The following is a 27,222-nucleotide window of genomic DNA, read 5'->3' as shown; positions in this document are numbered from 1 at the left end:
AGTTGGTAATATGTATGTTGCATTTGCTTTTACTTCGACTAACTTGGCTCTGTATGAAGCTTAGTTGCCTTCACAAGAAAAAGAATGAGGAAAAAATTGCATATGTTGGCATTTATTTTTTATTGCACAATTTTCCTCATGTTTCCACCCTTTTATCTTATTGTTCAGGTGACTAAATAGTCTCATTGGGCACAGAACGATAATCAATCAACTTTGACAACCCTCTCCCCTTTAAATAAATTGAAAAATATCTTGAGGAGCATTTTCAAAGAAATCTGCTATTGTTTCAAATAGCTCTGACCCCGGCCCAACTGTGTTAGGAACTTTGATCTTACAGATCAATCTGCACTTCTTTCTCTTAACACCCTTTTCATAACTTTGAGCAAGTCAGTGTTTTCCTGTGTGTAACGTGTAGATTTTTGCTGCCTTCTTGACTCACTGGAAAGAGATATACTGCACTTAAATTAAATCCTCCTGGATAAGTAAAGGATAAATAAATAAATAAGTAACTGCATGGGAAATTGAATTCCTGACCTTGGCAACACAGAACCTTTCCCTCTCATTTCAGTGCCATTTTCTAACTCATATAGGCCTGCAACAAACTACTGTTTTAGTCATGAGGTATACTTGGTTGCTGGTTCAAAACCACCAACTGGCTTCGAAAATGTGGTTGGGGAGAGTGAATGAGTAACACTTTGCCCTCTATCAGCCACTGCTGAGACCCTGAGCCCCCCAGCTGCTCCCGAGCAGCTCCTCTGCTGTCACTGCTAAAGGACTGTGGCTGTATTGGGCAGCTCCCAGTGTGTGAATTTGTTACTGCATGAATGAGAAGCAGGATGCTGCTGAAAAAGAGCAAGCATCCCATTGTACATCCTGCTGTCATACACTACAGAAGCAGCAGACAGGTCTTGGTTTGTGAATGAGAAGTATTTCTATTGGAAGTGGTTGTTCTGTATGCTAGAGATGACAGTTTTATTTCCATTTTGTTTTTACTGCAGGACGTTACCCAGAGTGTTATAGCTGCTTTCACCGTGTATTTGGGAACTACTGTTCCTTTTACCATTTACTACAGTATCAGAGATGTGGCCCTTGGCCCAATCATGGGGTTTGCATGATGTCACTGTGTGTACACGGTGCCATCTTAGAGACCTGCTGTGGCCATGCAGTACTAATATCAATGGGAAATATTTTATATTATCCCAAAAACCTGGAGAGAATAAGAAATAAGTGGCAAACGTGCACATATCATACATCAAACCATCTTCTGCTGAATCTAATAATTTCAAGAGCAATGTAATGTTTACTGTTAACACTATGACCTTTGGAAGCTGGAAACGCCATTTATAACACAAGCCTAACATTAGCAATCCTGTCTCCCAAAAATGACATTCCCATGCAGCTAAACTGCATTCTCAAATTATTTATAATTACATGTGCTTCTGATGCATCACGCATGAATTTCTAATCAGCATATCTTGTTCCCATACAACTAAACTGCAGAGAAAAGAGGAAGTGGGTAGGTATAGCACCACCATTGATAAACAGACAAAGAAAAGAGCGCCATCTACAGAAGCTCGAAATCCGTCAAGAGAAAGGTCAGTCCACAGTCCCACCCACACAGTTTGATTGACAGGTGAACTCTGGGAAGTACAGTGCAGAAACACCACAGCAATGAGTGCTTAGCAACAAAAATGGAGACCAACAAAAAAAAGAAAAAAGAAAGAAAAGAAACACCACAGTGCATGGGGGCACATATCAGAAAAAAAGATAAAACACCAATATAAAACAGAGCAATGAATTTGATGATTACCAGTTGACGCAAAAGTTGACACACCACCAGCGGAAATTAGCCTGGTAGCAGCTCTGCATTCAATATTCTCTGCAAGTAAAAGTAGTGAGTCATGAAGTGTTTGTGATTGTCAGCTCAGTTGCTCTCTAGATGAAAGACATCCGGGTTGAATAGATGTACATATTATTATCTTCCCCTTTTGGAAGGCGATAATAAAATACAATGGCGTGAGAGAAAGAAAGACAGAAAAGAGGCTTTTGTGCAAGAAATCTGTCAGCCAAACAGTTGTGACTCATGGGCTAAGAGTCGATCCACTCAGTCTGTAACATGTAGTGGTGGTGGCATATGTATACAAATACTCTAATTATGTGAAACTAGAAATACCCCCATAGAAAAGCCCTGCCAAAATAATATTGCTGTAGTGAGGTATTTGTGATTGTCAGCACAGTTGTCCTCAAGGATGCAGCACACCAAGCCGAGTAGGTGTACATATCATTATCTTTCTTCACTGGTTGACATTAATGGAAAAAACAGGAGGGCAAGGGGGAAAGAGGGAATCAGGCTATTGTGTGGTAGTTGGAAACATCTCATTCATGGTGTGACTTGATTGTTGGCGCCACATTTTGGATCAAAGCTATGGTGACTGAGGGTGGCTGCTGCTAACAAAACATGTGTTCAACATATCTGTGAAGGTCCTCAGTCATCCAGGTCATGGCTATCTGAGGAGAATTGAATTGAGGCCAGTTTCCTGGGGAGGGGTGACAGGACAGCATTGTAGGTTGGAGATAAATAGTGCCTAAGACCTCCTCCTCCAGGAGAAGGAAGAGGAGGAGGGGGAGGAGAGGAGGAGGTCTCAGACACCATTTATCTCCAACCTACAATGCTGTCCTGTCATCCCTTGTCAGGAAATTGAACCATTCACTCTTGACCCCTTGTGACCCTGACGACGAGTCAGGTGACTCCACCGACACTTAAGACAGTCGTCACAACAGGGAGGAGCAGTAACAAGCCAGCGGTATCAGTGTCCTGGATAGCGATCCCACACAGGTTAAACACCTGGGATTCCCCTCCAGTCACTCAGAACTGACGTCTTGGATGAGGAGGGAAACATCTTCAAGAAGAAGACGAGGTCTGATGTCGCCTGGCTGAAAGTCGTTTATTGGACCCATCTGCCACCCTGCCTTCCTCGTGCAGACTTGAGACTAAGTGATTACAAGTCCTGTTGTGATACATTACAAACAAATGTAATCAGATTTTAAAAAAAAAAAAATTACATTTCCCTTCCCCTTGAAATGTGATTGAGAATGCAGTTTGGTTGTATGAGAACATCATTTTTAGGAGACAGGCCTCACATTAGCTAGGAGCCATAGAAACGCCTTGCTCTGTAAGCACTTTATTTCTGTGTTTCTTTCCACAGTTTTTAAGAAACATGTCTATCTGTACTGTTTCAGCATTTTAGCTGAATCTAGTAATACCAGTGTAGCCTGGTGAACCTATGACAAGACAGGACACACAAATATATTTAAGGTTTTTCCCGCAGTAAAGAATATCAAACATCCTGTCATCATGGACTAACACAGGAGTGCTGTACTTTACTATACACAAGGACGTTTTCCTGTTAGCAGTGAAATCAGCTCTAAACTATCCTAAAGAGCAGTACTTACATTTGCAGTGCAGATTTTAGGGGAAAAAATGTATACAATAAATCAAAGTACAATCAAAGTGGATTAACTCGCACAGGAAAACAGGCCTTGTGTGAAATTCCAAATGGCGGGAAAACAATTATGGCAGAAATTAAGACCTGGCTCAAGCCAAGGTATTTGAGATGGGGGAAGAAAGAAAATTCTTCACCTAATGGTTCAGGACTTACTGGCCAAAATGTGAAGTTACATTTTGGGAGATCATAGTAATTTTTGATCCTTTGATTAGTGGGGGAACTTCAAAATGTTTCCACTGAACTTCACTGCTCTAGGACAATCTCCAACGTACAGGTCATTAGGGCAGAAAAAGCGTTTGGATTGGAGGTGTTCCTACAAGTGAAACAAGTGAACACTTCAAAGTTCAGCAAGATGTCACTTAGTGCCTCTAATTCTTCTAATACATGCCCAAAGCATTACAACAAATGTAACAGCTTTCACAAACCAGGTACAGATTTCATCCCGGTTGTCTAATATCAGTTGGCAGTAAGGAGTAGTAAAAAAATGACATATTTATATGAAAATGTAGTGGGGTTATTACTTTAATGAAAGGATTTGGGTTTTTTTTTTTTTGTGACCACCATATGCTTCTGCATTAGTGAAATGGCTTGTCAGTGTATGCTGCAGCATCATAGAATTGGCTCGAGGCCTACAAGCCACGGTTATTGGCTCACAGCTTCCCTGCACAATGGCTTTTTTTTCCTCTTTTTCCGTACCATCTTATTTCATCGTCGCCGCCTAACGAGGAAAGATAATGATATGTACATCTATTCAACCTGGGCGCCACGCATCAGAGAGAGCCACCGAGCTCACAGTCCCCCACTCTCCTCACTCAAACTCTTTTTCCTTCTTTTTTATCCCTTTCCCTTTCTCTCTCGGCAAACATGGGCATTTGTTATTTGTCCCCTAACCTACTATGTTTCCTCTCACAATGATTTATAAATAGGGCGCTGCTTAGCATATCAAAGACAGTGAGGCGGGGAGTGAGAGAGAGACAGACAGAGTGGGAGAGAGAAAGAGAGGGAGAGAGGGAGGAAGTGGAAAAAGAGAGAGAGGAAGAGGAACAGAGAGAGAGAGAGAGAGAGAAAGAGAGAAACTGAGAGTTTATGAATATGACTCCCATGTTGTCTGTAGCTCTGTCACTCTGCCTCCCCACAATAGTGACTCACTAACTTTAACGACACTGCACTTATCGTCTCAAATAATACAGTGTGCACACACACACACATGTACGCACACACACACACACACACACACACACACACACACACACACACACACACACACTGACACACACATGTACACGCAAATAGTTGCAGTCATCAGTTCTGTTTGGCTTAGTCACCATCAAAGTTGATGTCATTGAAAAACACATTACCTGCTTTACCGACTGCTCAAAAAGTCATTTTGCACCCAATTTGAGCTTCTGTCCACCTTTTGCAACACTTTGAAAAAAAATACAAGGGGGCTTTGGTGATAAGAGGAATGGAGCAGAGTGTCTCAAATCAGCCTTTATGCTGGGGAGTTCACTTTTTTGTACCCAAATGACATACTGTCTGTACCTTAGGACAGGTGTCCTTAAACAGGACTGCATGTCCAACTGAACACCACCTGCTCCTTTTAACCACTGGAGGGCAAAACGAGCCAGGTGTAGTCAAGAAAATATGGCACCGGCACATTTGGAGTCAAATCTCTACAAAATGACTGTCATGGTTGTATTTTCATGACTACACTGTATTGATTACTAGTTTATAACTCAAAAAACTGTTTTTCCATGTGGACGTCAGATCTCAAAGATCATCAGATCTTTTCTTTTTTCTTGTAAAAGTTGTTTTATTCATCTAACTGGTTTTTGTATGGAAATGTATGTGCAGAAAACCTGGATGAGCACCTGGGGGCCGGAGGCATAGAGTACCAAAGAGGTTGAGGCTTTAAGGGAACATCCAGTACCCTTTGTTGTCAATGGTGAAAATGAATAGGATTTCTGGTTGATTTACTTTTAATTTAGTCTTTAAATATGTTAATGAGAGATCCTGTACACTGGTTCAACTTGCAACTAGAACCTTATTACAGGAGAAAATGTTTTGATGTGATAAGAATAACGACAAGTACCTTTATGTTTTTCCGCTCTGATGCGATCAAAAATATGGTTTGGGTACAAGTATTTTCTGTCTTTATGTTAAAAATTGACATTAGCCACAGAGCAAGATAGATGTTTTATCAACTTAATCTATTTTTATGTAATTTTTTTCCAATTATTTTTTCTTTAGGTAAAAGACTGGCTCCAACATCACCATAAAACCACTAATTATGCTCGTTATGTTAGCCAGCAGAGGTTTCCTGTGCTCGGTAATGGAGTGCTGCTAGATAATTAGCATGCTAGCCTCCCCCAGGAAATGTGCTGCGTTCAAAACATCTCTGAAGTTGAAACTCCAAAATGGAAATATTTATGATTTCCAACGTCAATGTATTCTGGCTACAGGTTATCATGGTGGAAACATAGATGCCTGAAGGAAGTTTGGCAGAGACGGTCTGTAATCTAGCTCCATTGTGACTGCACTGCGCTACTGTGCTACTAGCTAGTAGCTAATCACAACAGCGCTGGTAAAAAACCCAAGACAGATGGTAAAATAGCTGTTAAATTCCACAAACTGCTATAATAAGAGTGAAATATAAACATATTTCACAGATTGCACTAGTACATATCAAATTATTTGTTAATACACCAATAAATAGGCCTACTTTTATTACAGTTCCATTCTTACTATTAACAATGAAGGCCGCCGTTGGATTAATTAAATTGGATTAATTGGAGCTCTAATTTCCAAGTCTGATGCTGTTCAATTCATCTTTACAACTTCTTATATCTGTTTTTTTTCTTGAAAGTTCTCTCGAATGCAGCAGTGGTATCACCAATGAGGACACAGTATTTAAAGCAAGAGGTGTTAGGTCAAAATGAATGAGAGGCGATGTCAAAACTTACTCATGTTTTACAAGTTAGCTGCTGCCCATAGCGGACCTCATGTGCTGAGCTGATGTTAGCTACTCATGCTGTGGGCAGAACTCTGTTACTTTATATAGGAGTTCAATAAGATGACATATTACATACACATTGTACATTATTATGACAAGAAAATCCATGCCTTTCACACATGATACAGAAATGCACCCTGAAGATGTTAAAAATCATTTTTCAAAAGAGCCAAAGGGTGACAGTTTGAGTTAAAGAGGCTGCAACTGTCGCAACCTCCACCTGAGCCTCTACCCAGACTGCTCTCCCGGTCTCTCTCTCTCCCTGTCTCTCTCTCTCTTTCTCTAACCGGGTTTCCATCCACCTATTTTTATTCACATTTTCAGAAATTGCAAAAAAAAAAAAAAAAAAAAACTTGGATGGAATCACCAGAAATTCAAAAAACGGCCGAAAATTCACAAAAAAGTTTTTACGCTTGGAGGGGGTGGATTTCTCAGCGTATCGATAAAAGAAAATGCGACTTTTTGCTGTGGAAACAGGTTTTGCGAATAAACGATGACTGGACCGGATACCACGTCACACTTCTACGCTACAGTCTATTATTAGTTATTATTATTATTATTATTATTATTATTATTATTAGTCTCTTATTCCTTATTTAGGATGGTTCAGTACAAAATAGTAAGCAGACTTCTCCCAAGAGCCGACAAGCTCAGCAGGAATCTGTCCATGATCAGCTGTTGAGTGTCAGCTGAGTGTTTGTTGTTGTTCAGTCGACACACAGACGCTATCTTATGGCGTCATCTCACGGCGCACTCTTCTCCCAATAAATCGCAAAACAAAACTAATGGAAACAGGCATAAAGTCGCATTTTCTTTTGCGCATTTTGACAAAATTCGCACAAAAATTTCGATATATTTGGATGGAAACCTGACTAATCTCTCTCTCTCTCTGTGTTTCTGTGGGAGTGTCTCTGATTGCAGGAGTGGAGACAGGTGTGTGGGAATCAGGCACAAGCTTCACCAGCTGCCACTCATCTCCAATTAGTGCTGTTTTACAGAACCGCTGCAGACGCCACCTCGTCGCCAGATTGTAGACTCTGTTTGCTCAGTCAGTCTCTTTCCAGCCGTTTTACCGGTTGCTGGGCTCTGCCTTCGTTCTGGTACTTGTTCCCTTGGTTCTCTGCTTCTCTGCAAGGTGTCCCTCACTTTGGAAATCTCCGACCCCGGCTCAACTCTCCGCTCCTGGAAAACACCAGCACCACTATTCCACTAAGCTTGGCGATAAATCACATTTCAACCCAACTCTCAGCCTCCAGACTCTCTGTTCTGCACTTTGACAAGCCGTACCAGCTACACTCAGTGAGATTTCCACAACTTGATTTCACAGAAATACGTGACATGACCCTGACTTTCTTACCAATGCATTACATTGTGACAGCGTGAAATGGGTTAAAACTACATGCCTGTACCGCAAGAATCATGCCAGTGCAAAGTGGATTAGGACAGGTTTAGCCAACCAAAGCTATTTGGTTAAGGTCATGATTGATACTGGAAAGCTAATGTACACAAGAAACAGATACACCAGTCTGACCTTAACCCGGGGTCAAACCCAGGCTGTCTCAATCAAAGTCATGGTGATTGATCCCACCTACCTTATGGACTGTTTCACTCTTTAAACTATCACTAAATTTTGTGACCAACACAATTAAGGATCGTAATTATTGACTTTGTCAAGGAATTGTTTTTGTGGTACCAGCATGTAACCTATTTCGTGACACCACCACGTAATGTGTTGTTAAGAAAAATGTGTTTCGTTTCATGCTTTTCTGTGACACCACGCTGGATTTCAAATGTGTTGCACAAACATAAGCCTCATGTAATCTTATTGGTAGAGGAGGGAAAAAAAACAAAACATCTAACTCTAAGTTTTGGCATCAAGACATCCTTATTTTTTCCTGCAAATACCAAAGGACCAAGCAAGTTGCTGCAGACTGGATTCATCCTTGAAAGGGGCAGCTTTATTCGAGCACTGGTGGCTTTCATAATTCCAGTTTTGAGTTTTGTTCATATTAGTGCCCAATGAAACATGAAGCCCATCTCCAGTGTCCTTTCCTTCCCTCTGCAGGGGACTGAACAGTCGCTACATCCCCTACTTTTTTTTCCCTGTGCATTTCTGGCTGTGTTGATTTTCACATGCTGTGTACGCCTCAGCTGTTTCCGCCCCATAATAAATAGGGGGGCACCTTATGCCATGGAAAATGATGCTAAATAAATCATGAGCTATCAAACGCTCCCGATTTATGTAAAACTACCCAGCATGATAAGCATTTATTTTCCTTTTCGCTGCTGCTTGAGAGAGTAATGGGCCGCACACACAGCTCAGAACTGGGTGTCACGCTCAGGGTTAGGGCCTTCCCGCTGATTTTATAGCATCCAATAATTCTGTCCAGACATTACACTCAAAAATATAAGGCACATTGTATTTCATTGTCCAGTGCTGATGCTCAACTTTCTGTCAAGTGCGTATAATGTGTCAATAAAATGTCCAGTGAGTGCATAGTGTTAAACAGCATACAGATGTCTAATGTCTTGGTCAGGGCTACTCTTGAGTTGGGATTAGGGTTACACTGAGAATTTTTAAATGTACATTATCCTAGTTAATAGCAGTAATTGTGCAGTATTTCAGTTACACCGTTTTACATGGTTCAAAGTGACAACATTTACACCTTCCAATAGAAACGAGATGTGCTAACTGGGTCATCATTCTGATTATTATATGACACAGATTATGATAATCACATGAGCATGTTTCAATAGTCTGAGCAATACACCAAATGATCAAATTGTCAGTCTGCATGTAACACATGGTACAGATGCAGCACATATGTAATTTAAAACTTATGTATAGGCTACTTGTCATTGCTTTACAGTTTGAGATAGTTTTGCCTATCCAAATAAAGTGAAACCAAAGTGCTTTGCTGTGTGTGTGTGTGTGTGTGTGTGTGTGTGTGTGTGTGTGTGTGTGTAGATTTTTGCATAGTTTTTTTTCAATCAACATTTACTTAAAAAAAACTGTTACTCTATCAGATGGTGTATTTTTTTCTATTTTCATTTTTTACTATTTTTTTTTTTATAATTTGCTGGTCTTTATAAATTGTCTAATCTTCTATAATTTCTTAGTGAATTTCTTTCTTTTTTAAAAAAAATATTTTTCTACTGATTTTTGGAATTTTCTTGGAATTCCTGGGAAGGATGAATTATGTTTTTTGGGAATTTGCCACTTTCCAGGTCATTTCTTTTTAATTTGCCTCTTTTCAATGCTTTGAAAGAAATCACTTTTTTTTTCATGTTTCAAAGGGTTAATTAAAAAAAAATCTCATTGATTGTGGTGGCCCTGTATTGAGCAGGGCGGGCCCTTGACACTGTGACTGATCTGCCTTGTGGGCCCAGCAGTTCTGCATTCACTTCTCACTTTGTGAGCCACAGCTGCTCACCACAGGCCATCATATAAATGCTACATTATGTATAGTTTATTGCTTAAATCAGGTTTTCTTACGCTGCAGCCCAGGCCTCAAAATACACTGCAGGCCTCCATGTTTCCAGTGGGTGTCCGCATGAAAAGAGTATTGAGGCTTTACAGGAGACTTAATCAGAAGCTGAGCTGTATTGTCCAGTATGCTCTTCTGATTTCTGTCAGATGTATGCTGCAATAGGTTGCATAGCCTGTGACCCTGAACAGGAGAAACAGGTGAGGGAAATGACTGAATGAATTTATAGACTCAAACAAGTCCTCCCCCACCTTTCTGAATGCGCTCTCAGTGGAGCAGCTATAGAATATAACCTGAGGCCATTATTAGATTGAATCTTTGTTTTCTGCCTTTGGGGCGTAAATAATCATGTTCATAAATATTTATTTTTAGGGGGTAGGAACTCTAAAAGTGAGCATCTTCTTTAGAACATGTTATGTGAAAATTTAAAAACTTCATCACGTGTACAGGCTTATGAGAACACAATTTCCATTGTTGTCTGAAGCAGAGATAAAGTGGGGTTTTGCTAATATTAGTCTTGCATCACTGCTGCCATCTTGGCAGGCAAACAACTGCAACTGAACAACAGGTGTTTGTAATCCAACACCGGCCGGCGCCATTGATCAGTGACCGTGGCGATGTGCCACAGTTGTAGAAAATCCATGAAACATTAGGATGAGAGCATACAGTGAAGAGGCCTCACCAGTGTGTCACTGCCTCTGTGCTTTGTGAACAGGCTGCAGTTACTTTTCCGTCCAGGCGAGGGCGACACCTCAGGCAGAGATTCTCTCCACAGGAATATCACCAGCACTTACTCTGCACTGCACCGGTCAAACAAGAGCAAAACAGGGGCGCAAAACATCTTGAATCCTTTTAAACACATATTAAATGCTTTATTTTAATCCAACAAATGGGATTGGTGCACATGAGAATCAAACGGAGCAAGGTTTTTCCAGTGTTTGGACACAGGAAGCGGTGTCTCAGCCACATGGCCAGACTACCAACGACAGCTGAGACGGAAGCGAAGCCTTTGCCAACTGTCTGGCTCATTCTCTAGTAGGCCTGCTTCCCTCAGGCCACTCACAGCCAGTGTAGGAACATGTCCAAGGCTGTCAAATATCAGCACACACGCATGCACACACTCACGCCTGCACAGTCACACATGAATTAACACACACGCACACACACAAACATTTGGGAAATATATAAATCAAGATGGAGTGCTTGATTTGCTCATGCAGGTGGCAGGCTTAATTTTGGGAGAACATATAATATGAAACACCCTCCAACTTGCTTTGACTAAATCTGTCAGTGAGTGGTGTCGCCTCAAAATGCAAATATTAATGAATAAATGACATTAGGCGGCTTTTGGATTCAGCTGAATACAAACTAACTGAGACTGAACACTGTTAACTGTACCATTTAGGTGTCCTAACTACCAGTTAGACTTGCAGATAGAACAGAATTGAATCAATTGAAGAAAACACTAACAGCACAGTCAACTTTACAAAAAAGTAACATACAGTAATTAACTAGTAACACCATGCATTCCTTGTTAATGCATCCACACTGTAATAAGCACAACAGACTTATTTTACCACTGAATTTAGTTTTCTACTTTACACAACTGGCGGTTACAGTGTGCATATAAGAGTTATTACTGTATAATGAAGCACACAAGGGCATTCATCCCTTCTGCACAGTGAGTGACAGCTTGTGAAAGACACTGGGCTTCTGAAGCTGGCTGTGCAGTAGCATTTGGACATCAACATACATGAACTTACATAAACTGTGTGTCTTAAATCAATAATCTGCATGGAAAAGAAAAGAGTTTGTTACTAGACCTGTGGAATAACTTCATATGGAAGTTTACTGAAGGCTGATACACAGTACAGTTATCGTCTTTGACATTTTAATCAAGAGCTGTTAGTTTTTGGAAATTTTCATCTGTTTCTATTCTGTTTCCAAAACAAGCTTTGACTGCTGATACATTGCAGTTATGCGTGTTAAGCTCTTCAACTCCTCCTCTGCTCCCACGGTGGGTTTATCATTGCTGCGCAGCTGAGCTGTGTTCAAACCTACATAACTTTATTTTCACTTCTAGCAGAGATCCCAAGGTTTCCTGAGACACCAAAATATGTCCTGCTTGAATCACAGGGAAATGTGTATAAAGAGGTGCACAAGACATGTGGATGTTATCTGGTTGGTATAATGCAGCCATAAAAAAGGCATCTTGAATTTGCATGTTTCACTCAGTTTAAGTGTGATGGAGCTTCAATGAAGCTGCAACCAGCAGATACACAATATGGATATAACATTGTTGTGCAACATGAAAAAAAAATAGTTGCTTTGAAGCTACTTAATAAGAAGTGAAGAGGTTGACACCTGTAAGTACATTGTGTTGTGTTACAAAGTCACAAGCTGTGTGCATACCAAACCCCATTCAAGGATGTGTTGATAATGGCTTGATACTACATGACAAATCTAAAAAAAAAAAAAAAATTTAAATTACTTTTTATTGGACGAAACAGGCGCATTATCCATAATATATATGAATACATGCAAGCCTGTATCCTGGCACAGTGAGTGAAAACACTGACTTATTTGCCATGTCATTTGGAGTTAACATCAAAAGATAAAAGAGACAAAATAACAAAGACATTCTGCATTTGATTATGGGCTTTTAATGCTATCAATGCTTAACCATGTCAAAACCAATCGCTGACATTTCTGCTATAATCCATGGCTACATACATCAGCATGTCATCCTTAACACCAGGAATCATGTATTTGTAGGCAGTTATGGTGAATGATGCAAAAATGACAATTGGAATTTTAAATAAATAAATAAATAAATGAATAATAAAGGGATTGTGCAGTGTTCAAAATGAGTTGTTCATTTTCTGGAATTATGGATTATGGTAAATTACAGTTACAGATGTCATCTTGTAAATTCTACAATAAAGCCTCTTAGCAGCCTGCTTATGACAGTATTCAATGTGAATCACCATCTTACATTTTTAAGCAGGTCATCAAAAGCATGACATCATTTTCTAGAATATAAATTCATAGAATATGCCATAGTACCCAGTATCAGGCTGTGGTAAGATGTGAGCAAAGTGCTTTTCAAGGGGACAAAGGGATAAATTAAGGCTTTTCCTCTCAATGTAGCTGCTGATGGTTGCTTACCAAGATGAGGTCATAGTAATTTATTTATGACTACATCACCTGAAGTAACTGTCCCCGGGTGCTGTGTTATAACCCCTGACAGTACAACAAACAGTGGCGCAGGCTGACCAAAACACGTAATTCATACTTCCCATCTTCCCTTTCTCAGTCCTGGTTTTGTGTGTGCGTCACTTGGCTCTGCCACCTGTTGCAAGAGGAAACCAGAGGTGAGGCTTCCGGCGAGGCCAACCGCTGTCAGGTTACAGCTGCCCCATCCAAGCCGGGCTCCCTGTGCTCCCATGGGTGTCAGCTTGTAATGGCATGGTATAGGCTCTCCGCCACACCTTAGATGAAATCTAGTAGTGGAGCGCTGCAGGAGCAAGCAAAAGGAAAACAAGAGGAAAAAAATATTTGGAGGGAGGGAAAAAAATAGGCTATATGTATATATATCATGCAGCAATCAATGCTAAGCTGGGACCATGGTGACCCACATCTAATCATTTATCACATGCACCAAAAATAATATCTTGGCATTCATCTAGTCTTGCTCCACATAAATTTAGTCAGTATTTATAAGGAATGAAATTTAGCAGGTTCTGGAGGCAAATGATATTAGATGCAGAGACTTTGCCATACCTTAGGGCGCCCATCTTCTCCTCTCCTCCGCCTCAGCTCCCCTCTCCACCCTTTCCTCCTCTTCTCCTCTCTGATCCGTTTGATCCTGGAAATAATACATACATAAAAATAGTAAAAAAAAATGGGAGCCGCATAAGCCTGTGACTGACTGATTTCCCGCCTCCTTCTCTTTTTCTCTAGCAGTCCGTCTGACTGCAGCACTCTTGAATAATAACCCCCTCTCCTCCTCCTCCTTCCCTCTCCTCGATTTAAAATGCCGCTCACAGGCGCGCTCCCGTGCCCGGTTTTAAACACACTCTCTCTCTCCGACCGCACCTCGGGGACGCGCTCGGGTCGAGTCGCGCAAGTCGACCCCAATGCGACGATTTGACAGGTAAAAGCATTTTTTATCCCTTGAACGAAATCCCCCTTGCTTGAGCTTTGATCTTGATCCCTTTGGAGGTTAAGGAAAAAAAAAAAAGAAAAGAAAAAATATTAGGCTATATATATATATATATATATATATATATATATATATATATATATATATATGCAAGACTCCAACCCTGGACTGTGAATTAGAATTTAAAAATATAGGATTATGATGGGAGATTATAATAAAATGACTGAAATATATAAGCGAGTGTGCGCTAAAGTATGCGCTCAAAATAACGGATCCGTTTCAAGGTCTGAAGTTTTTTCTTTTTTTCGGTCTATGTGAGAGACACCCCCCTCCTCCTCTCCCTCCCTCCCTTTCTCTCCCTCTCTCTCTCTCTCTCTCTCTCTCTCTCTCTCTCTCTCTCTCCCACCTCCTCCTCCTCCTTTCTCTGCATCTCTGCATTCTCCTCTTTTAGTCGTGTGGGAAGCTCAGTGAATGCGGCTGCAGAAGGCAGCATACTTATGCGCCTGACACGGATACTATTCTGTCTTACAGAGGGGGGAAGACACAAGCTTGCTTTCCTCTCTTTGACTCCCTCCACTTTGCCCCCCCTCAAACGGGATCTTTGGGATCTACAAATAGAAGATTTCTATTTGAAATTCCGGTAAATGTTTGCTTGTTTTGTTTTGTTTTATTTGGGCCGATGGAAGGAGGAGAAAGAGCGGAGTTTCCAGCCACTTATTTGCACCACAACAGACTGAAGGCTGAATAACTGCATTATTCATTTTTACGCACAGGTTCTGCTGTCCCGACTTGTCTCTTTTGTTTCTCTCGCCCTCTCCGCTTTTTTCCCCTTTTTTTCTTTTACTGTCCTTTTTTTGGTCCGACTGGGGGAGAGGAGCTTCGGCATCGGCACAGCCCGTCTTTTTCGATCCGTCCCTTTTTTTCCATCAGTCGTTTTTTATTCTTTCCCGTGGAATGGAGACTGAAATAAGCATTTTATTGCAAATGAAACTAATAATTGTGGAGGCGATTTAACGGAGAAAACTGGTTGTTTTATTCGGCGCCACTGCGAATATGGCCGGATTCCCTGCCAATGGAAAAATAATGTAATATACTGAAATATACATGTACAGCCTGATGGGAGCGATTTGGCACCTTTCGCCCTCTGAAACAGTTCTTCGGTGCACAACTTCAGCTCTCTGGATCGTAAGGAAAAAGACAGTATTTATTCACTGGATCATTGGGGGTTGGTGAGCAGAGCTGTGCTCAAGCCAGACAAACACTTTTGGCCACCGTTCTCTCCCCTCCCTCTCATTCTGCTATCCTTTCCTCTCATCGAGCCTTTCCCTTAAAAAAAAATGCCCCAAGAATGACGGAGTTATTTCGCTGCATCACCGATCGCCTTGCGCCTTTTTGACGCTTTGGAGTCGCCGGACGCGCCGTCAAGATCTCTGAGCTCTCTCTCTCTCTCTCTCTCTCTCTCTCTCTCTCTCTCTCTCTCTCTCTCTCTCTCTCTCTCCTGAAACCAAATGAATGCTCTCCCATGGAGGTAGCACAACCACCTTGGGGACCAAACAACGAAAGGGGTGATTTTTCCAAGCAAGAGGAGCCCGTCAGCAAGAGACGTATCGGGTGAAATTGGAGCAACCCCCCCACTCCCTCCCAACCTTCACCTCTACCCCCCACCCCCCCGATCGCTAGACTCGGGTTGACATACAGTACAGGAGGATATAGGGGCTGTAGAAACCTTGTTGCGCCCCTATAACTGTCTGCGTTTCGGTTCAGCTGGGAGCACCGTTTGCGCACGTCTCCATCCATGCCTCGCCAACGCTGCCCCGTGTCTCCAGAAGGAGCCGCATTCGTTACCACCTCCGCTTTGGGTAAGTCTAATTTATTTAGCTTGCATCGCAGCTCCATTATAATCCCTTGATCATTTTTTTAAGATGTTACCAGGATAAGTTCAGTCCACCTGGAGTTTTTTTTTTTTTTTTTTTTTTTTTTTAAGTTGCTGGTTGCCAAATGCGGATTTGAAATCATCCAGGATAAGATGGTTCACTGTGTGAGAGATGTGCGTCTCAAACCCGTTCAATATGTCAGCACAGTTTCTCGCCCTGCTCCCCCATTTCCTTTCTTTAGGTTAAATAACCTCAGTGTGCTGCTCACTGGTGGTGGTGTGGCTGGCATAAAATGAAATCCCCTCATGAGAAAGAGAAAAGCAATGTTTGACTTTCATTATGCTGAAAACAGGGGAAGGATGTTGGCAGTAGTGCTGTCTTAGATATTTAAGAGGATGCTTCATGCTTTGGGTATGAGGATGAGATTCATAAATATGTAGCAGTATTACTGGGTTTGAGTAATTTTCAGAGCATGTGTTACTTTTCCTGCATATAGATTAATCACCATTAAGCATCTGTATTGCCCATTGTTAGGGTGAATCACGGTGTCAAAGACAATGTGCCACTCACTGAAACGATGAAATTATGAAAGTACAATAATTGGAAACGTACAATGTCAGCGTGCTTATTTGCATAGGATCCTGTTTATGTAAAAGAGTAAAACATTTAGCTATGACTAAATACCCTTAAACTTATTAATTAAAAAGGTGCCTGAAGGCATGTATAATACATATCAAATATGCGTTTTGATGGATTGCTTTGTGTGTGTGTGTGTGTCTGTGTGTGTGCGCATCTCTGCGCTTGTTTGCGCATATGTGTGTGTGTATGTGTGTGTGTGCATGTGTTGGTGCGTGTGTGTGTGTGTGTGTGTGTTTGTGCATGCATCTATCTCTTTTTTTTCCCCAAAGGTTACTAAATGGTTTTCTGGGGGAGGATTTCTAACCGGCGAGATGCTGCTCGTACTCCTGCTGGCAGCCTTTTCTTCTTCCATCTCCGGCACCCTCTCCTCCTCCCTCTCCTCCTCCTCCTCATCAGACGGATACCCGATGGCAGACCCTTCCACGTCCGACTTGACGGCAGAGACCTGCAGCGCCTGCTCCTGCATGTCAGTGGAAAACGTGCTGTATGTCAACTGCGAAAAGATCACTGTTTACCGACCCACGCAGCTCATCCCACCGGCCTCGTCTTTATACCATCTGAACTTCCAGAACAACCTCTTAATTATACTCTACCCCAACTCTTTTCTCAACTTCACCCATGCCGTCTCACTGCAGCTGGGGAACAACAAACTGCAAAACATTGAAGGCGGTGCATTTGTGGGACTGAGTGCATTGAAACAACTGCACCTGAACAATAATGAGTTGAAGGTGCTGCGAGCAGACACATTCCTTGGGATAGAAAACTTGGAGTACCTTCAAGCTGACTACAACTTGATAAAATACATTGAGAAGGGAGCATTCAACAAGCTGCACAAGCTAAAAGTGCTCATCCTGAATGATAATCTCATACAGGCCCTCCCTGACAACATATTTCGCTTTGCCTCGCTCACACACCTGGATATAAGGGGGAACAGGATCCAGAAGCTTCCTTATTTAGGGGTTCTGGAGCACATAGGGCGCATTGTGGAGCTGCAGTTGGATGACAACCCATGGAATTGTACCTGTGACTTGGCACCTCTCAAGGCGTGGCTTGAAAACATGCCCTATAATATTTTTATTGGTGAGGCCATCTGTGAAACACCGAGTGACTTGTATGGGAGGCTTCTCAAAGAAACCAACAAACAGGAACTTTGTCCTTTGGGAACAGGGAGTGACTTTGATGTGAGGATGCCTCCCGCACAGCCTGAAAATGGGCAGTCGCCTTCTAACATGTCCCCTACCACTATGGCCCCCATAGCCACAAAAGCGCCAAAAACGACTGACCCTTCTAAGATATATGGTAATGGTATTGTGGCTGGTTTACCCCCCTTTGGTAGGAATAGTCAGATTGTCTCCTTTCAGACACGGACCCCTCCACTGTCGTGTCCACAGCCCTGCACCTGTAAAGCCCACCCCTCTGACTTTGGCATTAGCGTCAGTTGTCAGGAGAGAAATATTAAGAATCTAGCCGATCTTATCCCCAAACCCCCGAATGCAAAGAAACTCCACCTGAGTGGAAATTACATCCGTGACATAAGCCCGGCCGATTTCCAAGGTTTTGAGGGCTTAGATTTGCTACACCTTGGCAGCAATCAAATTGTCACAGTCCAGAAAGGCGTGTTCGCTAACCTCACCAACCTGAGAAGACTGTATTTGAATGGAAACCAGCTTGAACAGTTACACCCAGAGATGTTTTTGGGCCTCACAAATCTTCAGTACCTATATTTGGAATACAATGCCATAAAGGAAATTCTAGCGGGCACGTTCGATGCCATGCCTAACCTCCAACTCCTGTATCTCAATAACAATGTGCTGCGGAGTCTCCCTGCCTACATATTTGCGGGTGTCTCCTTGGCCAGACTGAATCTGAAAAACAACCACTTCATGACCCTGCCAGTCAGTGGTGTCTTGGACCAGCTGCGGTCATTGACCCAGATAGACCTAGAGGGGAACCCATGGGAGTGCTCTTGCGATCTGGTCGCCCTCAAACTCTGGCTAGAGAAGTTAAGTGATGGAGTGGCTGCCAAGGAGGTGAAATGTGCCTCCCCAGTGCAGTTCTCCAACATTGAGCTACGCCTCCTGAAAAATGAGATCCTTTGTCCTAAGCTTATTGCCAGACCCCCGTTTATTCTCACTAGCGCCACCCCTGTTTTGACCTCAGTGTCGCCAGCCGGAGTTGGCAAAGCTCCACCGGGAGGCCCAGTGCCTCTCTCCATCATGATCCTCAGCATCCTTGTAGTCCTTATCCTCACTGTGTTTGTGGCCTTCTGCCTTCTAGTCTTTGTCCTGAGGCGGAATAAAAAGCCAGTGGGGAGGCAGGAGGGGCTGGGGAACCAGGAGTGCGGCTCCATGTCGCTGCAGCTGCGCCGACACAGCCACAAGTCTGGCAAAAAAGGCTCAGTCCCTGGGGACGACTTGGGCGGAGAGACGTTCATCCCCCAGACCATCGAGCACATTGGCAAGAGCCACACCTGCGGGATTGGACGCTCCTCAGATGCGGATGCCGGGTTCAAGTTCGCCGACTCGCAGAGGCAAAAGATTATCCTCCGAAACAGCGCCGACAAGGATAAAGACTCGCTCGCCACACTGGAGCGCAACAAGCGCCTCAGCACCATTGACGAGCTCGAGGAGTTCCTCCCAGGCCGCGAGTCCAACCTGTTTATCCAGAACTTCCTCGACAGCAAAAGAGATTTCAACAGTATAGGGATGGGCGGGTTTGAAATCCGCTACCCCGAGAAACCACTGGATAAAAAGATGAAGAAGTCTTCACTGATAGGCGGGAACCACAGTAAGATCGTGGTGGAGCAGAGAAAAAGTGAGTATTACGAGCTGAAAGCCAAGCTCCAAGGAACGCCTGATTACCTGCAGGTGCTCGAAGAGCAGACTGCACTGAGTAAAATGTAGGGATTGTTGTGTTTGATTTAGTGCATTGATTACCAACACACACACACACACACACACACACACACACACACACACACAAAAGTTAGACACACAGACAGCCAAACACATCTCCCTTTCTCTCTTTTTCTCTCTCTCTTTCTCTGCCCCTCGAGCCACCCACACACCCCTGCCATTCATCCCCCATCTCTTTCGTTTTCTTATCTATCTATCTCACTCTAGTCGTACACACACATTCATACACACACACACACACACACAGAGCAAAAAGTGCCTTCTGGAAATCCTTAATGACCAATGCAGAGATGGACAAAATGGCTCCACACTACAAAGCTATTACTAGAATCAGCGTGGATGTATTTCATAGTAAAAGACATTTGGATTATCCATGCCATTATCACTACATGTATGAATCCCACATACATACCACAGGACACCCTTAAAAAACAACCAGACAGTCATAGTATTTTTTGCTGCTATTGAAATGGGTACTTATCTTTTTTTTGTTGTTGTTGTTCTTTTTCTCCTCCTTTTGTTTTTCTAACCAAATCTAAGGGTCTTGAAAACAGTGCTTGAGAGTATACCTCGCCGTCTTGAACCCTCATGCAAAAGGAGGGGAGCGTTGGTTGTTTTCTTTTGCTCTGGAAGTATCCTAAATCACTACTTCTGGGATGAGATTAACAGTTATCAGAGTGGGTGACTCGGTGGATTGCTCCTTTCGTTTTTTGATTTTGCGGGGGAAATGTGTTCGTTCTTGGGGAAGCTCTCTGGAGTCGGCTGTGGACTCTATGCCATCTTGTCTGGATTATACGTGTACCTGCTCTTTGCTGGGGGTGTACAGGGAAGCTACACTTAAGGCTCCTGTTTTCCACACAAGGGATAAGGCACTTCGAAACTCTTGGGAATGATTTCATGACTTGTTTTCTTTGTGTAAAGAGCCATGTTAAATATAGTGTCTTCTGAATGGAGTTGTGTTTCTCTTCAATTGCTACTTACTGTATGTTTTGGGTGAAATATAACGGCACATACACTGTCAGAGGACATTGTTTCTGAAAAAAGAAAACCCAAGAAAAAAAATTACAAGCTGCTTGCCATGTAAGCGTAACCTGGAATTTATTTTGTAAGTCTTACATTATTTGTATCTGTGGGACTGGTTTGTAAATTACAAGGAAAGACAAACACACTTACACACACATACACGCACGCACGCACGCACACACACACGCAAACACAACCGAGCGTCATCATCCAGAGACTACAACCCGGAATTGTCAATCAAACTGCAAATATAATTCAATCAGTGATCCACCCCCTTGTCAGCTATCGATTCGTAGTAAAAAAAGAAAAAAAAAAGAAAAAAAAAGAAAAAAGGAAGAAAATTTAACAACATAATTAATTTATTTTTCTATGCAGGATTATTTAAAGAGTTATTGGTACTATTTAAAAAATAATACGTAAAAAAAAAAAATGAAAAGGACTTGATAGAATGATGCATCAATGCTAATTCAGGCCCAGCCATACCAGGCCACCAGAAGTGACTGTTCAGTTGATTCAAGGGTTTTTGTTTCTCTCAGTTTATTGAAGAACTTCTACCCACTGGCTTCGATCAACCGGGGTTGTGAAAAGTGATCATGTGACGTTTCCACTATTGTGTCGCATGACAAAGCTGAGGCCTGATAAAGTTTGTGAAGTTTAAAGCAGTTTCCTTATTCTTATATCTCCCACAGTATCTTGTAAAAGGTTTCTTATTAACATTATGCAACCAAAATAAATGTGCATTAAACTTGATATGGTTCTGGACTGTTGATATGGGAATGGAAGCATTCACAGGGTGAGAGGAAAATGCGAAAGGAAAGAGTACAAATTTTGAGAGAGTGGCTATCCGTTGTGTCTGAGACTGGACAGAATCATATCATAAAACACCATGTGCAATATTAGTAAAAACGCTCAGTCATGATGGCTTAAAATCATTTGTTTAATTTATTTAGTTTGAGGTTATATTGTCAAGACAAGTTCTATTTCAAAATTCTTTTATCAACTTAACTCTATCCGGTCCTTATTTAAAAAGTATTGTTAAGTTAAAATTATGAGTGTTTATTGACATTACAAATGAATAGAATGTATCTTGGAAAGTATAATAAATACAATTTTCTATTGGTCATAAAACTCCTGTATATTGGTTAATTTTCTCTTGTATAATCATGTTGAAATCAACGTATTAAAATCAGCACCTATTTGCACTGTGTCCCCCCTTTTCTTTTCAGTTGCAGAGGAGTTGACGTCCTCTTGGGGTTTCTTTATTATTTCAGTTCTGCAAGCGTTTGATCATTTGTAATAGGTTTCAGCAGGACGACCTGGAACGTCACGCTTATTCTGTAACAACTCGATGGTGGTAGACGCACTTATGACTGCATACAAAGTGCTGTATTTATTGTGAATGTACAAAGACTGCATTGACCAGCCTTGAAGCATTATATATATATGTTTATTAAGTTCGCTCAGTTCGAGGAATGGGAAGAGTTTGCTGTTTGTTACCGTTCCAAAGACCCCAAGCCTGTGTGATCTTTGCCACCAGAGTCAGAAATCATTTTTTATGTTGGCATAAATTCAGCCCATGCCGTTTCAGTTGTGACAAAATGCTGTCATGCTTGTCTGTGAAGCTGGCTGAGGTATTTTCAATATCTGACAACCCCCAAAGTTCCTGGGCATAATTTACACAGCAACCAAAAGTATGAATTGTCTTCATGGCGGGCTGAACATCTTCTGAACCTGGAAAACCCCAGTCACGCATGGTTAAGAGGAGGAGGTTTTCTTGTCTGTTCTGAGGTGCAAATCTTTGCTCTTTGTCATGCTCTAAAGATGTTAAAAAAAAATGTCAGATCTTAGTAGCATGGTTTTGTAAAGGCTTTGTTTCATTGTCCCTGTGTTACGGCAGCCTCATTTGACATGCCTGAGCACATTTTTTCTCCTTTTGTCTCTTTTCCTGTAGCTTACATTAGAGCTACGATGTTCTGAAATTGCTCCTGGTTTTAAGAATGGTTTGTAAAGTCTTTGTGGCACAGAAATGAATGTTTTACGGCTGCACTGACAGGTACAAACCACATGGAATCATTGATTTCCCCCCCTCCCACGTGGATGTTTCCCTATTTAGGCAGCTGTTAAACATTCATGCCCGTGCCACTAAACAGTTAAAAATTCAGATATATTGTGGCTGTGTTAATCCAACCTATGGGAATTTTGGGAAACCAAAGCACCAGAAAGTATGACTCACAGGGACACAAGAGAATTGTCCTCATTAATTATTAATACCCTTGGTAGAGATGAACTAAAAAAGGAGGTAGGGGGTATGAATGTGACATGTCCACCCTCCCCACCGTGCCAAAAAACAAATTCTTTCTCTCCCACATTCCCGTCACTCCTCCCTCCCCTCTTGAATTGTTTTTTTTTTTTCCATCAAGCAAAAGTGTCACACAAGTAATTTAAAAAAAAAAAAAAAAGTCAAATTTGCTGTAAATTTATTGTGCATTTTCACTGCAGCATTTGGTGCCTCTTAGGGTGCCATTCATTCCTAAAGTTGGGACCTCCAGGGGTCCTTGAGCAGGTTCTGGAGGAGGCAGGGGGGAGGCGGTGGTGATGGTGGGAAGGGTGTCTCCAGGAAAATTGTTAAATTTCACTCTAATTTAGCTCACATTAGCACAGGGAGCATGTACAAGAGGCATGATCACAGGTTTCACTCTCTCCACTGTTGTTATCACCCCACCTACTGCAGAGACAGTTATGCAATTCTGTGCTAAATCATAACCACAAAAATCCTCTCAGATGGGGTGCCTTAGGGTATAATCTTATTAAATAGGGCTCTGTGGTATAATGCACATCTATTTTTGGGGTAATTGAAGTGAGAAGTTTGGAAACCCCTGATAGAACAGGAGGATAGAATTCTTTAAATATGGAATTGGCCACAAGGGGCACTATGGGCCACGTTTCTCTCATGAAAGAGCAAAGCAGTGAGACTGAAATGATGGGATTAGAGCTGCAGGTACAAATCTTCAGCTTAACTCCAAACAAGACTTGCTCAGAGTCTTGTTGGGGAAAAATGGGGGGAAAAAAAGAAAAGAAAATAGTTTCATTAATTCTGTTTGTACTTTGGGAGTTCAGTGGGAGTGAGAGTTTGATCCTGTACTCTGAGGCTGCATAACAGGCTTTTGATTAATTTTCTTTTTATTCCCAGCAATGAATGATAACAAGGATGATCTGATTGCTCTGTGAAAACAAGCAAACAAACATAAACAAAATGAAAGAAAAAACACTGAATAAAGGAAAAAATATATAAATGAGGTCAAGCGATGCAAAAAGGAAAGGTGACGAAAAATGCAAAACTAACTGGGGTGTTGATGATGTCCTATGATGAAAATGTTTTTGCTTCTTTTCTGTTTGTTTTGTTTTTTACAAATAAGTGCACTTTTTTGCATCACTTGACAGTTTGTATCAGTGTGGCAATTGCTGTTGGTTTCTTTTTCTCTGAGTTTTCAACCCACTTGCCTGAGAAAAAAACAACCCTCATTATATAAAAAGGAGAAATCTTCAACATAACTTTGAAAAAGACCTCTCGAGAGGCCAGTGGCATACAACATCTTGTGATTAGTACTGAATGCCAAATTATGCCGCAGAAACTGATGTAACTACCTCTTATTTATAATGTGGTGATTGCATGCTTGTGATTGATTCTATCTGGAACTAGAAGGCACTCAGTAGAGCACAAACCTCCCACGCTGAACAATCCTCCAACTTCCAAAGCTGCAGCCTCCGTAACGCTTCATGTTGGTTCATCGTCTGTCTGCTGGGTTTGATTTTCCAACAAAATGCCATGTTAGTTCAGCAGCCAACGTCCAAGTCCCGCATGATGGACTTTACCATCAGCATTTGAACACAGCATCATGGTCTTAACTAAAAAGCAAAAATGGTTTGATAATGGAAATCCCAGATCGTCATCAAGGCAGAATCATCTAATCCATGGAGGTTTACCTGTGTAACAGATTCCAGCTAAATCTAAACTTGTTTGGGTGTAACCAGTGTTACTGACCTTTCCTCACTCTTTGAATTTTTGTTTCTTTTCTCTTTTTTGTTTTACATGGTTGTTTGTACTGGTACAATGCTCCAAAGTAAGAGAGGCTTTTTTGTCCATTTTGGATTTACCATCAACTTTCTCTCTGTTTTCCAACCGTATCTCCTAAATATTATGTTTCCATATAGCTAAACTGCCTTACAAATCACATTTAGGGGAAACGTATTTTGTTGCAGAATGCGTGTGTTTTTGATGTATCACAAGTTCATATCAACACATTTTTTTTCCTCTACAACTAAACGGCATTCTCAGTTACATTTCGAGGGAAACATATTTTTGTTGCAGATGATTTCACAAATAAATTTCTAATCAATATAGCAATATATCAGGCGGCATTTTTGCAAGTTCCACCAAAACTACTTGGTTAGGGTTAGGGAAAGGTTAGGTTTAAGCATGAAAACCACTTGGTAACGTAACGTATGTAATGTTTGGAACAAACAAACACCGCTGTCTCTTCGTGCTGGGCTCCTCTTGTGATACACTGCAAACAAATGTAATCCATAACAAAATGCGTTCCCCTCAAAACGTAAGAGACTGTGTTTTAGTTGTATGTGTATGTAATTTTTAGGAGACGGGGCTGCTCTTTTCTCCTTTCATCTCCTGTCCTCTCGCTGCCAGAGCCAGACCCTTCCTCATGAAAAAACAATGGAAATGATGTATTTATGAGGTGTCTGTATTTCAAGAGGGCAGGTATGATTAAAGTAAAAAACAGAAGTCGTGTTATTCCAACTGTGGTAGCCACTGTAATAGCTGCTCTTCATGCATTTTTCCTGCATCTACCTTGTATCAGTACTGTCTATAGCTCTCGCCTGAACCTTACACAGCAGAAATGTGTATATTGTAAAGCAAAAATGTATTGTTACCACTGTTACTAGTTACCCTAAAAACATCCAGAAACTGGAAAGACAGCAATATTTAACTTTTGGAGATGTTTTCCCCTTGGAAATGCAGCAGTAGTGCAGGAAACATGCAGCATAACGGTGGGAACCAAGGCTTTCATTGAGAGCTGGAAACCAGAGAGGCAAGATGGAAACTGATGATGATGTTGTACTCATAATGAATATAGACACATTTTATTGACTTGAAGTGCTAGAGCAATTGCACATAAATAAGCAGTATTTTCACTGATTGTGCTTTGATCTAAGATATGATTATGGCTTTTACGCCTCAAACCTTCAAAGCAGTATACAGCAGTCTGTATAGCTGAAGTGTCCATGTGGAAAATAAATGCCACCACAAATATGTGGCATGAGGCTTGCACACATTTTTGACACAAAATATCAGCAATGATAAGGGGCAGCCTTGGTTGCACCGCAGAGTATATAAATCAGGTCTAACTGTGCAGAAATGCAGAATGTCAACATCAGATATAAGTATCTTGCTTCCCTTGTGTCTAGCTATGTGAGACTCATCTTAAATCACAAATTTAAGCTGAGTCATCCAATGTACTGTGGATGAATTATGTGAATTAAGTTTTGGAGCAGATTTTGCCTTCTGGATAGTCCAGCTGTTACGTAGAAAGCTTACAAGTCTGTTTCATGTGTCTTGGTATTTTAAATTTCGAGAACTTAAGATCAATGATAAACACCCAACAGTCATTCACAAGTGATTTTTGTTGACTCTTGTGGCTCTGTCATGCAGTGTTTCCCCCTAGAATTTATTATAGTGGCCACTGAAGTATAAAATCATTTACCTCTAAAATCTAACCATAAAATTTCCCCTTATTTGCATTTCCAGTGAAGGGTCATTTGGTCTTAATTATAATGTTAGTTCTCCCACATTTTAGGTGTGATGGTAAAATTTTACCCATCTGATTTAGCTGTAGTGGTACATTTTTGGCCATGTTGGCCTGAATGAACATGGGGGGAAACAATGCAGCCATGTACTCAGGAATGGGTCTGGAGCATTTTTGGCATCTGCTGTGGTCAGGCGGCCTTTTGAGGCGGGATGAAAGGGGATGGCGTCTCCCTTGTTACCGCAAATGACTAAATGCATCCCTGTTGAGGGGAAAACAATACCTCACCTCCCTACCAGCCGCCTGATTAAATGTGGACAAATCCACGAGCGCTGCTCTGTGGCGCTAAATGGCTGTCATCTGCACACCATTTAGTGACTTCTGTGAGACGAAACCACAGTCGCACGCCACTTCTGTCTGCCTGAGGAAACCATCACCGCCTCAAATAGTCACCCATTTAAAGAAATAACACGAAAGCCTGATCTCAGGATTTGCATTCCGGAGGCTAAACAACAGCCTTTTGCTGTTGGCCCCCAGGGTCGCAAACCTTCAACTCAAACTCAAACTTCAACACCAAAACTTAGAGTGATGATGTTTTCATGAGGCGGCAGCAATATGAGGGATATGGGATTTTCATTTTTGATTTTTTTTCCCCCTGGTTTTCATTTGGTGCAATAACACCATCACATATTAAAGGACAGTACTCTTTCCTCCCCTGTCGAATCAATTTGGCCTTCATGGCCACACTATTAAATTAATTTCACCCCTAATTCAAATTCT

General features: G+C 41.6%; 1 protein-coding gene across 1 annotated transcript; it reads left to right on the top strand.

Moving 5' to 3' along the window:
- The first annotated feature begins 15,979 nt into the window (after positions 1 to 15,979).
- slitrk4 (SLIT and NTRK-like family, member 4) lies at positions 15,980 to 21,669 on the top strand. Its single transcript, XM_030062844.1, has 2 exons — positions 15,980 to 16,031; positions 16,955 to 21,669. The coding sequence occupies exon 2, from the start codon at positions 16,997 to 16,999 to the stop codon at positions 19,586 to 19,588; it is 2,592 nt and encodes an 863-aa protein (XP_029918704.1). The 5' UTR covers positions 15,980 to 16,031; positions 16,955 to 16,996; the 3' UTR covers positions 19,589 to 21,669.
- The last annotated feature ends 5,553 nt before the right edge of the window (positions 21,670 to 27,222 follow it).

The sequence above is a fragment of the Myripristis murdjan genome, chromosome 10, assembly GCF_902150065.1.
Source record: "Myripristis murdjan chromosome 10, fMyrMur1.1, whole genome shotgun sequence".
In the NCBI taxonomy this organism is placed as follows: Eukaryota; Metazoa; Chordata; class Actinopteri; order Holocentriformes; family Holocentridae; genus Myripristis; species Myripristis murdjan.
Note: the sequence above shows the minus strand (reverse complement) of the source record. Positions and strands in the feature narration are given on the sequence as shown.